The sequence below is a fragment of the Poecilia reticulata genome, chromosome 7 (assembly GCF_904066995.2).
Source record: "Poecilia reticulata chromosome 7, P_reticulata-male-v2, whole genome shotgun sequence".
In the NCBI taxonomy this organism is placed as follows: domain Eukaryota; kingdom Metazoa; phylum Chordata; class Actinopteri; order Cyprinodontiformes; family Poeciliidae; genus Poecilia; species Poecilia reticulata.
Window position 1 is genome coordinate 10,110,957 of NC_088836.1, and position 14,587 is coordinate 10,125,543.

At 38.3% G+C, this 14,587-nt stretch overlaps 1 protein-coding gene across 1 annotated transcript in view; it reads left to right on the forward strand.

Moving 5' to 3' along the window:
• prkar2aa (protein kinase, cAMP-dependent, regulatory, type II, alpha A) overlaps positions 1 to 14,587 on the forward strand; it is a 42,796-nt gene that overhangs the window by 25,790 nt on the left and 2,419 nt on the right. The window contains exons 3-10 of the mRNA XM_008413198.3: positions 544 to 579; positions 7,790 to 7,926; positions 9,282 to 9,388; positions 11,997 to 12,138; positions 12,495 to 12,596; positions 12,716 to 12,790; positions 12,889 to 12,954; positions 13,231 to 13,369. Coding sequence (XP_008411420.2) covers positions 544 to 579; positions 7,790 to 7,926; positions 9,282 to 9,388; positions 11,997 to 12,138; positions 12,495 to 12,596; positions 12,716 to 12,790; positions 12,889 to 12,954; positions 13,231 to 13,369 — 804 coding nt within the window. The remainder of the gene's footprint in view (positions 1 to 543; positions 580 to 7,789; positions 7,927 to 9,281; positions 9,389 to 11,996; positions 12,139 to 12,494; positions 12,597 to 12,715; positions 12,791 to 12,888; positions 12,955 to 13,230; positions 13,370 to 14,587) is intronic.

Consider the following 14,587-nt stretch of genomic DNA (forward strand, 5'->3'; position numbering starts at 1 on the left):
GAGTTATGATGGAAAGATTCTAGTTGGTTCCTTCACAACTCTGCAGTTTTGATTTGTTTCTGGTTACTTTGCTTAAGGAGGAACCAGCAGGGCATCTGGCTGCTGTTGTGTGTTCTGCAAATAAATTGCAGACGGACTTAACTCTTGGGATGATGATTCTCTTTAACTTAGGAAACACTGTACCACGGGGACTTCTCTACAATTTGCAGGAGCTGGCTAAATGTTACTGTAATTCATACTGCAAATCTAATTTGATAGTCAGACTGTAATAGAACACCAAACTTGAAAAGCTTTTGAAAACAAATCTCAAGTTAATCTTCTGTTTTATTCTTTTACAGTTGTGAGATATAATCAATTTTCATCTATTGAATTATTACACCTATCATGTTTCCTCCTTTTTTCTTTTTCTTTTTATAAGTCTCTCTTCTCTGCCAGCCAATTAAATCTCATCTGTTCATAAATATCCTCAGGACTTCAGAGTAATCACAGATTTGTGGTACACGTTATGACAGTGATGTTAATTTTTCTTTTTTCTCTTTGCAGCTCCACCACCAAGCAGATTCAACAGGAGAGTGTCAGGTAAGGAGTCTGGTTGTGAATTCAATTATGTGTAAATCTATGCGTTTGTGTGTATGCATGTGGGTTTGACGTCATGTCCTCAGAGAGGGGAAATCCACCATAGTTATGTCTCTGCGTACATCTCTGCCTCACTGACATTATATTTAGGCTTTTGGCTTCTTTTTTTTTTCTTTTTTCTTTTTTTTTTTGACGAGTCTTGCGTCGAACCATGTTTAGTCAATGTTTTAATAATGAATGTTTTTTGCAACGTTTTTCCTCTGAGGATCTGGTGTTTAGTGTGTCGTCTCCATCTCTGTGGTCCTGCCTGGAGAGCACACTTGTTTTCTCACGCTCTGCTGTGCCCGTTTAGTGTTTACATATGAGTGATTGAATGTCGTCAGCCGTCACAGAGCGCTGCACTTAGATTAGGCCGTGGGTGTGTCTTGAGTGTCGACTGATGTTTATCTTTTCTAAGCTCTGCTGTCTTTGTTTCAGCAGCTGTCCTCCTTGTTAATATTCAATGTTGCCGGTATCTTGATCATTATGATGTGATGTTTTTCAATTGTAATAAGGTTTTAGAGGTTCTTGTTGCCATAACATGGCAATTAATGTTGAATGGACCATACAGACACTTGTGTTTTTGCTGTAAGGTAATGATCCTTTTTAAACTATGATTAAGCATCACTGGTTCAAATAGGTTAGTTATACTGGAGAGGAATTCCGCTCAACATGCAGAAGAATATTTTAGAAATTAGAAAAAGTTTACTGCTGGAGGAAATGAGCATGTTTTTGTGTTTTAATAGATTTAAATAAGTGTTTGTTGCTTGTTCAGTTTATGTAGTTTGTTTTAGATTAATCAACCCTGTCTGGTAACCCGTTTATTAGAGACTCTACAACCTGATGTCTTTCTGGTCTGTAAACGCACCGAATTTGGTCTTGCCATATTGTTTTATTGACACTCTATAAGAATTTTTCCACCAAAAAAAGTTGCATTTCTTAACTAGGCTGATGCTGCAGCCAGTTCTTTGTCATGTCTGTAAAAGAACCGCTTTGTTTCTGTCTTCATAAATATCTCATCCAGTTAATCCACCTGTGTTATATCCTCTGTTTTGTAGAGGATTATATTGCATGTGCACAATTTAGCCAAACAAAAATTACTTATCACAACATCCCTGCAAACAGGTACATCAATATCACTACCTTAGTTCATTAACAGCGGTAATTGTGAATGCTTCACAATTCTAATCAACTAATCTCTCACACTCACCAGCGTGAAAAGAGACGGTGTTTAGAGACGGATATATTAACACGTGGAATATTAAAATACTGACAGTGTTAAAGAACTGTCAACATTTATGGATTCACAACAAATTAATCAGCTGTGAGTGCAGCCATTAGAAATGCATCTACTGACTTACGCTTTGTGCGTAGTTCAGTCACCTGCTCGACCTCACAACTGGATTTAATGATATATTTCGTAACAAGCTGCATTCTCTAGAATATCCACATACAGATATAATTGTCTCAAGATGCTGAAGCAAGTTTAAAATATCAACTCTGGTGAAACATTTTTTCTTTTAAAATATTTATAAAACTTACTTTGAAAGCAATTGAGCTCTCATACAGCTACATGACGTCATACCTATTAACTGTAATGCTCACTCGTAGCAGGAATTCTAGTAAAAATATTTCCATGCTGTTCTTCTGCAAAAGTAAGTTCTAGCAGGTCAGACTAATACCAAAGATTAAAAATCGGCCACAAAATCCTAATCTTTGCCTCTAGTAGCGCTGCACAATAATAGACAGATGTAGTATAGCGACGTTATTGATGCAGAAAGTCTAGATCAGGGGTGGGCAATCCAGATCCTTGAGCTCTTAGATGTCTCCCTGGTCCAACACACTTGAATCCAACAGCAGAATCGCCTCCTAAGTGCAGTCAGGTTCTCCAGAGTCCTCCTAACGAACTCATTATTTGACTCAGGTGTGTTGAAGTTGAGACGCATCTAAAAGTTGCAGGAGACCGGCCCTCGAGGCCTGGAGTTGCCCACTCCAGGTGTAGATTTTAGTTTGAAGTACCACAAGTCTATTCATTTAATTTTGAGCTATTTATATTGCAGAAGCAACACTGCAAACTGCATAATAAACCAACTTAATTAGATCCTGGTCAGTACCCACTTCACTGTCTGGTTTTATGTCTCCATATTTCAGCGCGCCATGTTTTTAAATTAAACTCCACTGCTTCAGTAGAACTTTGAAAAACTCTAAAGATGATTAGTTCCTTTCTATCAGGACTTCAGGTGCAGGGTTACACCAGAAATGTGCAACAGAATGTACCAAAAAGGCAAAGATGGGAACATTCTGCATTAATCTGAAGACTACTAATCATATTTGTGAGTAAATCAAAAAGGAAAAGAACCAATTATGGGTGAATACTGAGTTTTTATATGGAAAACGTCAAAGTTGATTCATCGTGGGACAATGACACTTTCTTAGGGATGAGGCAGCTTACTTTTTCACTGCTGCTTGGTTTTGCTGCATTTCAGAGCAGGTCACAAGGCAACTTTGAAAGTTGGTGTTCTCACTGCAGATTTTTAGTCCTCTACAGCTTGTTTAACCAGTAAGGAAGGAAGATGGATGCAATTGCTCTGGTTTGCCGTCTGTATATGGGAAATGAGTCTCACCCACTCTGCTCTTCGTGCTGCAGGGAGATGGATCCTGCAGGTCACTGGTGATGACTTATGCATGAGCAAAGAGGCGGTAATTTTCATTACAGTCAGAGACATGAGCCCAATTTATTGGGTGGCTGCAGTGTTGCATGGTTTAAGTGAATAAATAAACGTTCATCTCTTCTACCATATTCCCCATCTTTCTTTTTTTTCCCCCAATCCCATTCACTGCTTGTCAGGAAAGGTAAAGGAAATCAAATCTATGAATTTGTGGGAATTGCTAGGGATGGTTAGTTTAGGTAAATGTATGTAGACTAACCATCCACACATAAAAATTCATCATTGAATATTTAATATAAAATCTGAAAGAAATGGCATTCAGTCCTAAAAGCGGCTTCACATTCCTGGAGTTAATTTTACTTGAATGTTATTCTCTACTAAACATTTACATCAGCATGGTGCAGTTTCTCTGACACTCATACTTTTAAAGCTTTGATTGATTGTTTCTGACCGGGAGCAGTGTATTTCTTCAGATGGCTGTAAGACCACAGGGGGAGGCCTTTAATTTTTTTTCAGTATATGTCACGACAGTTTTAACAAGTATGCTTAAAATTATTATTTTTTTATAGAAAAAAGGCTAGTCTTTTTTCTATATGAAAGACTTGCATTATTATTTTATTTTTTTATTTTTTACAAAAAATGGTAATACCAGGTCACAGTAAAAAATGAAACAGGAAAAAAAAAAACTAAAACTTGAGTTGCTATTTTTCAAGGTTTATTTGGTATGTATTTTATCTGGTATATGAAGAGAGCTTACTGGTAAAAAAAAATCTGTTTTCTACTTGGGAAATTTTTTTTTTTTTGCTTTTATTTTTTTAAAAAATCCCATAGTTAAAAATTTACTCTAAAATTTGAAATCAAACACTTATTAGGCCAGAAACCTTAAAACAATCATGTATTGTTTACAGATCTAGATAGACAAAAAGAAGGAAGTGTCCCTGATTTAAACTCATTCCTCTGTCAAGATTTTCACACCAAACAAACACAAATGTATGCAGGAAAGGCTTTTGGTTGCTCACTGGGTCCTCAGGAGTTACAATTTTTTCTCAGTAGCTATTAAGTTCACCATGGCAACATTTACTTCCACCCGGAGCACTCGGCTGCTGTTGAAGCCGACTTTGTTCACACACTCTGAGTTTAACCTAAAAAAGATACTTGGGACGGAGCTGGCTTTTCCTTTTTAGCAGTTGGTGCCAGATGAGAAGCAATGCTCACAAGCAAGTTCATCTAAAAACTGCATATGTAAACATAGATGTATAAATAATAGTGTTTTGCTTTTTTCCCCAGTTGGTTTAAATCAAGATAGTTCTGAAGTCTTTTATCCAGCAAGGTTTGCCAACTTTATGTTTGTCCTCTACATTTAGATCTTTAGAGTTTTTGCTTAAGATCATTTTAAAAATTTTGATGGATTCTGCTTGTTGGGAGTAAGAAAGAACCCCCTTACCTAAAGGTGCTTCAATCAAAACTTTGTGGCCTATTTGAAATCTAGTTTTTAATAAGATTTTCACTCATTCTGATGTGCGAGAGCAGTCACTGTGACAGTGCTGTCTTGTTCTATAACAAGACTACTATCATGGTGTTGTACGACGGTAAAAAGTTAATGATTTAATGGTTTGTGTTTATATCAGATCACAGATAATGAATAGTTTACGCAGCTACTGGAAATAAAATAAAGTTAATTATTTTCATCTCAAGGTTTTATGTAAAGTTGCTTCTGGCAGACAACTTCTGTTTTGGCAATGAAACAATTTAGTTGTTCTGTAATGACTTGACTAACTCACAACCGCTTCACCGTCTAAAAATCTCTTTGCTGCTTTAACCCGATGTCACCAAAGCTATTACAAATGGAGTGCAAAAATACCTTAATTATGACCATTTGTTGTCGTCCAAGCAGTTATTTGGTTTATGTACAGTTTTTGACTACTTCAGAATCCATAACAAGAATCTTCCAGGATTCTTAAATTTGTTGGCAATTAAATAGCGATTCTTTTCCCTTTGGGATCAAAAAAGTATTTTTGAGTGGAATTGAAAATTATTATACAGATCCCTTCTCCCTGATGTCACGCAGCAGAAGCGCAACTCAAATATAAGTACTCATTTTGTACTTGCTGTTTAAACCCCAAATTGTATATTTTCCAAATGATGGAAAAAAAAGAAAAACCAGCAACTTAAAAGTTTAGCAATTAATAAAACATCCTTTTTTAAAAAATAGGTAGTGTTACTATTTGCACTCAGTCATAGCATTAAATTCTTTCTCCTTCCACAAACATAAATATTCAATATTTATTGTTTTGTTGTTTTGTTTTTCTCCCTACTGGGTTGTTTTTGCTGCTTATACCCAACACAAAAAAATATGAAGCAGCATAATCTATTGATATTGGAGCTACATTTGATAGAAACTAAAAATATGGTTGATATAGTCAATCCCCCCAATCAACTATAAAACTATACATTCCTGCTAAGAGATTAGCCAATAAATGGTGTATAAATAACATTTTCTCCAGTTGTTTGTTTACTGCTTATTGGACTGAGCAAAAAAAAAAAAAAACTTAACATTCACAATTAATTCAAACATTAACATGTTAAACATTGAATTTTATACATAACACAGATCGTCCTATTAATTGTGTGTTTGATTTGCATTTTATCAGAATTCCAAATATAAGTGCCATTTTTGCACCAGCCTGACCCTAGAATCCAATGTAGCTGCCATACCTTTAATCCCTTGATTGATGCAATGAAAATCAGTTGAACAATACTGGCACATCTGCCAATGTGCATCTCATTGAACCTTTGAAATACATCTCCTACCATCTCCTTCAGTGAACAATTTGCTGTAGTGTTCAAAAATGAAAAATTCTAACAAATGCTGGTAATTAGACCATAAACAATAGAGGTTTGTGTGGGTTTTTGTGATTGTCATCACAATGCTTCTATGCAATTAACTGTATGCCATGGAAAGCACTTGTGGGATCAGATTGGGCTTTGCGGTTCATGTTGGACTGACCAACACAACCACGTCAGCTGACTTCCCACAAAAAATGGTTGAGGAATGGAATGCCATCCCACCGCAACACGTGACCAAACTGGTGACCAGCATGAGGAAGGCGGTTCCTTGTTTGTTGTGGTTGTATATGGCTCTTTAATGCATTACTGCCAGGATATCTGGCTTCTTCCTACAGCAAATCGAATAAAGGTCACCAAGCGAGATCCAACAGCAGAACAAGCCGTTTGGCTTTGGCAGAAAGGCTCTGGCGCATTTTTATTTCATTTTATTTGTTTTTTTTCATGGGCACAACCCACATACTCCGCTCTGCTGCTCAACCCTCAAACACATTTTCCTTACAAACGTGACCCCATTTCAGGGGGAAATGTTACAACTTACCATTAGTGGGTATTGCTGCAGATGCAAGTCAATGGGACCATAATAACATATGGCTCCACTGGGGAACAACGCTGTTCGTGTTCACAGAAGCTGCTAACATATCCAGCCTGCCAGGCTGCAAAGTGATGACCAGCGGCTCTCTGCTTCCTGCTGTGTACATCTGACTCCCACAATCCAATCACAAATTAAACTGTCTTAATATTCTACTCTACCGCATCTGACAGACGGTGTAATACGACCTCTTCCTTTAGAAGCTCATACGTCGGTTTAGAACATTTTGACAAAACACGTGATATACTTATACATCTGTAAAATATTGTTTCAATATTTTTTGTATTTGGCTTGACCAAAGTACCATGTCAGAAATGAACTCTGATTTTTAAGAGTCTTGTCCTTAATTTCCCCCCCGGCCTGGGGAAAAGGATCTGTCGGCGCTGAGAAACAAAATGTTATTGCAGCAAGCCTGCCTGCTCCATTATCTGATCTAAAAGGATATCAGTGAAGAATACACATCACTGCGTATATTCACACCAACATGTTGAGGACGAGGTCTGCCTTTTATAACCTCATATTCAGTATTTTGATTGGTCTGGGTTCTGCATCCAGATTCACACTTTTAGCTGTGTTTTCTCTTCTATTTGTTGTTGTTTTTTGGGGTTTTTTTAAACTACCTGATCAAGCTGAACTAAAGGAGCTGACACGTTGACACTCCCGAGGTCACACTGCTGCGAACATCACTGGCACCGCTCCTGGGAGGAAAGACGTTACTCGCTTGATTTCCGCACACACACGCACACATTCTGAGACGATAGTGTGTTTAGTATAGATGTCATGTGAGAAGTGTAGTGTGTCTGCAGAGGAGGAGAAACGCAGATACGTAGTGACAATTTGAAATGACCTTGTCAGGGTTTGTCTTCTGGTGTGGCAAAACATGTTTCAGTGTACGTGTCATTTCCTCCTCTGGGCTCCTCCAGCATCTCACTTATCCTGCAGGCTGTCGCCTCATTATATGCTCTCCACTGTCGTCTGTGTGTGTTTTTTTTTCCTCTTTATGTAATAGTTTATTTGTATAAATGTGGAACATGGATGAATGTAATGGAATTGCATGTCTTTCTGTCAGTTTGTGCCGAAGCATTCAACCCAGACGAAGACGACGAAGACGCTGAGCCCAGAGTGGTTCACCCAAAAACAGACGAACAGCGCTGCAGACTGCAGGAGGCCTGCCGAGACATACTCCTCTTCAAAACACTAGATCAGGTAGACTGTGTTGCGACACTGAGGAAATGTAGCTACTGATGACATTGGAGAATGGTGAAATTAAAAACAATGCATCTTCAATAGGTATTTTCTTAACCTACATACAAGAACCACAGACAACATATATCAATTTTAAACCAGACTTTTGCAAAAGGAGAAAATACAGTGAACCTCTACTCCAAGCGGTTCACTGTATTTTCTGAAAACCTCTGGTCAAAGCTTGTCTTATCAAGAAAAGGGAGGGGGGGAGGAAAGGCAAGAGGGGGAAACAGAAACTGCTTCTGCACACAGGCAGTTTCACAAGTAAGGATTGTCCCGGTAGATAAGGATTCAAGATGGAGGGAAAAGCAAGTTTTATCTTTTCACACAGTTAATTCTTTCACATGAGGGCAGAAAGGAAGATGGGGCCTCCTGTTATAATCATGTTACAAAGACATTCTTGTAAATAATGGGAAGACACAGGTTTCAACCTAATATCAGCTCACACACAGTAGAAAGCTAAATCCCTTTAAATAAAAAAACAAACTAACTACTATTGTAAAAGTGATAACACATATTTCTAACAATCTTCACCGAAGATGTGCATCCATCTTTATGCTACCATATGCACATTCGTTTTAATCGAAAATGCACAAATCAGACTGATCAATATCAACTTTTTTTGTTTAGTGATCTGCATGTTGAACACTAGAATCAAGTTTTTCTTTTTTTACTTTTTTAATTAAATACATCAAAACAAAAAACTCCCTTTATTTGGTCTATAAATGCATCAGTCAACATTTTTTTGTTTGAGGAAAAAAATAAATTGAGACTATCTAGTAACGTTTTTTTACTATTCAGAACTATTATCTGGGTTTTTTTTTTTCATCTTTAATTTTGCTTCAAAGAAAATGTTCAAAAGAGTCTTTGTTTTGTTGCTTTCCTTTAAGAATAATCTCTTTTTTTCATCTTAATATTCTTGGCCTTATTGAAGTTTGATATTAATCAGATGGATGTTTCCCAGCAAAACGTTTTTTTCTACTTCGGGGATTGCTGAATGGTTCCAAAGGAAGACTTGAGCGACACTGGACTGTTGGTTGTTATGGTTGCAAAAATTGAGTTATTAAATTCACATCTTTTAAGTCCTGCTGTTTTCAAGGGAGCACCAGCATTTCATTTTATACGAAACGTATCCTAGAAAATCATAGACGCCACCTGCACTATTGAATTCCAACCAGTCATTCATTCCCCTGTTTTGTCTCTCAGTTGTTCTGTTGATGTCATTATGAAATCTAATCATTTCTACATTCAGAAATGGTGCCCATGTGAAATTCAATGTCTCACTTCTTAACTTTTGATTTTCTTCCATCTTGCAGGAGCAGTTCTCACAGGTACTGGACGCCATGTTTGAGTTGAAGGTTCAACCACAGGAGCATGTCATCGATCAGGGAGACGATGGAGACAACTTTTATGTCATAGAGAGGTAGGACTTTTTTTTAATTTTTTTATAAATGGCTACTTAATTGCATTTAAAGATGATCTATTTCCTTCAAGGGGTGTTGAAGTCTTTAAAAACGTACAGTGTTCACATTCATCGTCACGAGACGTCAGCTGTTTCAGTCACGGATGTTGGTGCAGTACTGTTAGTGCAGTTTATTCAAACTCTGATTGCAAATAATATTGTATATGTGGCCAGTTGAGTGGACTTTCACTGGCTTTTATACACACACCTGAATTAGATCTCGGTGACTAAGACGCTTGAATCCAAGGAAGCGAGGTTAAGACATCACAATAATGGAAAAGAGTAGCGATAAAATTCTGCTGTTAACTGTGGTCTACATCACAGCTGAGATGTTACCACCTTATTTTCTTCCTAAATTTGCGCAGCCATAGTTTAAAGCTACAAATCTGCAAGTATTTTTGCACCTTTTCTAGATTGCCTTTAAACACCTATTGATGTTTTTATGGATGTAAAAGAAGTCGAGAGCAAAATTGCTGCAGTTTTATTCCGATTTTCATATCCAGGCATTAAAATACCAAACTTTTTTGTATGTGCCATCTCCACTTAAACATGTCTAAGTTTTAAACCTGCCATTTAGGAGAGCGTATCGTTGCCGGTGTTTGGCCGGTGGCTGGTTTGTCTGTCATTTGCCTCTATTCATTCTCGACACATCGGCTCAACACATTGTTATAGCTCCATTTGGGCTCAATCTCCCACACCTTCCCGCGCAGCCTGCCGCCTTGTACAATGCAAGCGATGACCTTTGAGAGCGGCACGCCTGCCTGGTCGTATACTGTGCCGGGGTTTTCCGTGGACAAAGTAATGAGTGGTAGTTAATGTCATCAGCAGGGTGGGATGTGAGCATTAGCACACAGATACTGCTATCATGAAAGATGAGCAGAATACAGCAAAATGACTCCCGTTTTGTCCCTATTTAGGCAGTGATCACGTCTCCTCCTCCACACTTCAGTGTATATCAATTTATTCATCAACCTCTGGGCAGCTTTACTTGTCCCTTGCTTTCAGCTGTTTCTAAATCCAGCCTCTTGCCCTGCCAGTGTGCTCCCATTTGGCAGCGTTTCAGTAAAGAATAAACAACCTTCTCTGAGGCCCATAAAACAGGAAGTAGCTGAAAATCCTGTGCAAGTCCGTAGGGAGAAGCCGGAATATGATTTGGACGGAGCATGGAATAAAGCGATAAGGATCATTGTAAAACATTATGGAGCACGCTTGCGTAATTTACTCCAAGACTTTAGTTTTAACCTCAGCATGTCAATCCAGTTGTTTCTCTTTTGTGGACCACATGCTTTATTGTTCTAGATGCTTGCGTGTAATTGCGATTCAGCAATCAAGATCAGTTGTTTAATGCAGTGACAGGTTTTCATATTTTATCACAGGAAATGAAATCATCACAGAGCAGAGCAGCAACGGGATGGATAGTAAATTATTTCCAATGCAGACACTCGCCCTGTGTGTCTTCTCTCACCACTTTGTGCACAAGTCAGAGCACTAGCCCACTCCATTATTACCATTGATTATTACTGCCTTCATTCAAGCATTTATTTAAATAAAATACTGCTTCTTCCTGCTTAAAGTTAACTCTGTGCTGACCGATTTATCGTTGATCACGGCTTCTTTGCGCGTCGAATTAAAGGGCTAGAAACTTAGCCGTTCAGTGGCACATGCATACAGAGCTACCTGAGAACACAGGCGATCGCTGTCCCCATGGTCATGCTAATCCAAAGTAAGCTAATACTCCCAACAGCAACGAGGGCTTTAGCCCCTCCGCACAACCAATGAGAGGACAGGCCTTCTTAGAAAATGACTGATTAATCCTGCCGAGCAACATCAATGCAAATTACCTTCCTTATGTATAATCCTCATAGAGATGGAAAGAGGAGGCAGTTCAGAGCTGCTCTGTTCAAATGTTGCACTCATTAGCAAAGCATTGATCTGCACTTTGTGGCCTTTCCTTCTACATACAATTTGTTTTTGTAAAGAATTCAGTTATTAACAATTAAACAGACGAGGTTTTTATTTGGGACACGTATAGTTAAGACCAAAACTGTTCAAACCCCTGGCAGATTTGGATTTAAATTATTACAATTTCTTGTTAATTGTGAAATGAATCCCTAATCTCCAATGTTTGGATCCCTAAACAAGTTCTCTAAGAGTTGGAAGAAATGTATAGGTAAAAAAAAAAGTTTACTTTAATTCTGAAAAAATGACTCGACATATTAAACATACTATCCTGCAAAACAAATGTGAAACAGAGATTGGATTCAGGATTCCGCAAAAAAAAATTAATGGTGAATTTTGAAGAAAAACTGTGGAAGTGGTATAAAAATCAAGTTGTGCTTTTTTTGAGGTGAGGATATTTTGTGATGGATTAAACAAAATTGGTTTCATTTGACTGCTTTCACGTACTGTATATAAACTCTTAATTATATTGTCACCCACTGTGCAGAAAAAAAATCCATCCAGGGTCGCTGATTAAAGCATTAGGCCAGTTTACAAAATGACTGTCTGATGTAATATTTTGCTAACCTTTTGTTTTGTTTTGTTTTGGTCCAACTCTCCCTCTCTCTAGGGGCGTGTATGACATTGAGGTATCAGGAAATACTGTGGGTCAGTACAACAATAAGGGCAGCTTTGGAGAGCTGGCCCTCATGTACAACACGCCACGTGCCGCCACCATCGTAGCCACCGAGGAGGGCGCACTTTGGGGCTTGGTAAGAACGCAAATGAAAAGCTGAATTGTAAAAAGTAAAATAACTGAAGGGACACTATTTAAAGTCTTACAAAATCCAATCTCATGCTTTATTTTTGCTAAAAGCAAGAGTGGAGTTTTTGCATACTGTCAAGATAGACCACAGTCTGAACGCCTAGCGATGCTTTCTGTGATGCTCAAACTGGTTAAGAATGGAGCCATGTAATCTATGAATGGAGCTCTGCTCCAGTCTGATGATTTATGCTGCTGCAGCTCCTCCTGGTGGCTAAAATCAGAAAGACAACAGCCAGACATCCATTCTGTGCAGGAGAGATATTTTTTCTTTTTTTTATGTTCTCACAATGTTTTTGTTCCTAGGACCGTGCAACATTTCGAAGACTCATTGTCAAGAACAATGCCAAGAAGAGGAGGATGTACGAGACTTTCATCGAGTCCGTGCCGCTGCTGAAATCGCTGGAGGTAAGCTTAGATCACCCAACAAGTGTGAAATGGTTGAATGAGAGTGAGCGGTGAGTGAGACGGTCCCGACCGCTTCCTGGCTCTGCTTTCTTTCAACATCCTTTTTTTTTCTTTTCCAGGCAACAGAGAGGATGAAGATAGTGGATGTATTAGGAGTGAAGCAGTTCTCAGATGGAGAGTGCATCATCACACAGGTGGGAAACTACAGGTTTCCACTGTTTTTTACCCTGAACTTCCATTTCTGATTTATTGTTGTTGTTTTTTTTGTTTTTTTTGCTTTTTTCATTTTTAGGGAGACAAGGCTGATTGCTTCTACATTGTAGAATCTGGAGAAGTCAAAATCATGATGAAGAGTAAAGTAAGGCACAGACCCTCCTCACCTCCACTTGTAGTTTAGCAGCTTTACAATGTAATTCTTTTATTGTCTTGAACTGTTTTCACTAGCTGATTTCTATTGAGCACAATGGAGTACTGCAGCCCACACACTCAATTAATATCTGCCAGGCTGCAGGAGGGCTTCCAGGTTTTGCTTAGCAACAGCAGGGAATCCATCACAGCCTCTCAGCGGCTCTCGCCGCGCCAAGAACAGGCAGCGCTCGGGGAGCTCCTAACCTTTTCATCTTCCTCCCTGCAGACGAAGGCAGACCACGCAGACAACTCTGAGGTGGAGATAGCACGCTCTAACAGGGGCCAGTACTTCGGGGAGCTGGCCTTGGTCACCAACAAGCCCCGGGCCGCCTCAGCCTACGCAGTAGGAGATGTCAAATGTTTGGGTAAGACTAATTGTTGGACAAACTCCCGTTAGCATTGGTGGTAATCCTGAACATTAGACAATGATGAGATGAGATCTGCTGGTGTGACGCAGCATGTGGATGTTTAAGGAAAAGATATTCAGCATCTAAGCTAAATGGCTCCATAGGGATATTGTGTGGTTCCTTGCTTCTCTGATTATTGGTAAATAAAATAATTTAATTTAGAGCTGATAAGTAAACATCTGACGACTTCAGCACCGCGTGTGTTTATTTCTCACTGATTGAACAGTTTTGCGGCCCCTGAATTGATTGCATGTGGCCCACCAGAACAGGTGGTTGAGACTTTTTTATCTTTAATTAGAGCAAAATTCTTGCCAATAAAATTTTTATAAAATAGAAAACATTAAGCGAAACATGCTTTTGGTTTCTCATTTATTTTATTGTAAATAGAAGTAGATTTAACAACTGACTTGTACTCAGAAACGGACTTTAGGGGATCTATATTTGCTTTTAATTAGTTTATCAAATTGACTTAATACAGAATATATTTTTTTCTTACAAAAATTGACCCAAACTTTGCTGTCAATCCTGAAAATAGGCTGAATATTTTTCTTATTTTCATTTGAAGAATTGATTCTACAACGTTTTAAACTAACCTTTCCGTTTCCTACAAGAAAAAACTGACATTTCTTATACGTTTAATTTCAAATATTGTATGCTTAGTTTATTCTTGAGTAGTAAGACATCTATCTTTTATTTGTGGTTTTAGTATTTTGAAATTTGCATTTCTTTGGCCCATAAATAAAAAAAGACTTGACAATTTTGGCCCATGTGACAAAGTTTAGACACCACTGGTTTAAAAGTATTATTATTTCATAATCAACTCATCTGCCATAACCTTGTAGTTTCTAATTTTCTGAGTGGATGTTAATATCCATGCTTTTCTTTAAATGGAAGAAATGAGCAGCAGTTTTAACAGCTGTGCTTCAGCTTGTCACCTCTCCCCTCCTCCTCCTATGAAATATGGACGCCGTCTCCTCGTCTTCATGAGTGGATCCATGCACCTTTCCACACAAACCTGTCACTCTCGTCTATCAGCTGACTGAGCTGGCAGTTATCACCAGCTGTCTGCCACAACTGCTGATTGGCTTGTGAAGCAGAGAAAATGTAATTCAGCTGTCCTGTAGCAATATTGTTTGTTGCTCTGGGTTTCTCTTTAAAGTTTTTTTTTTTTCTCGT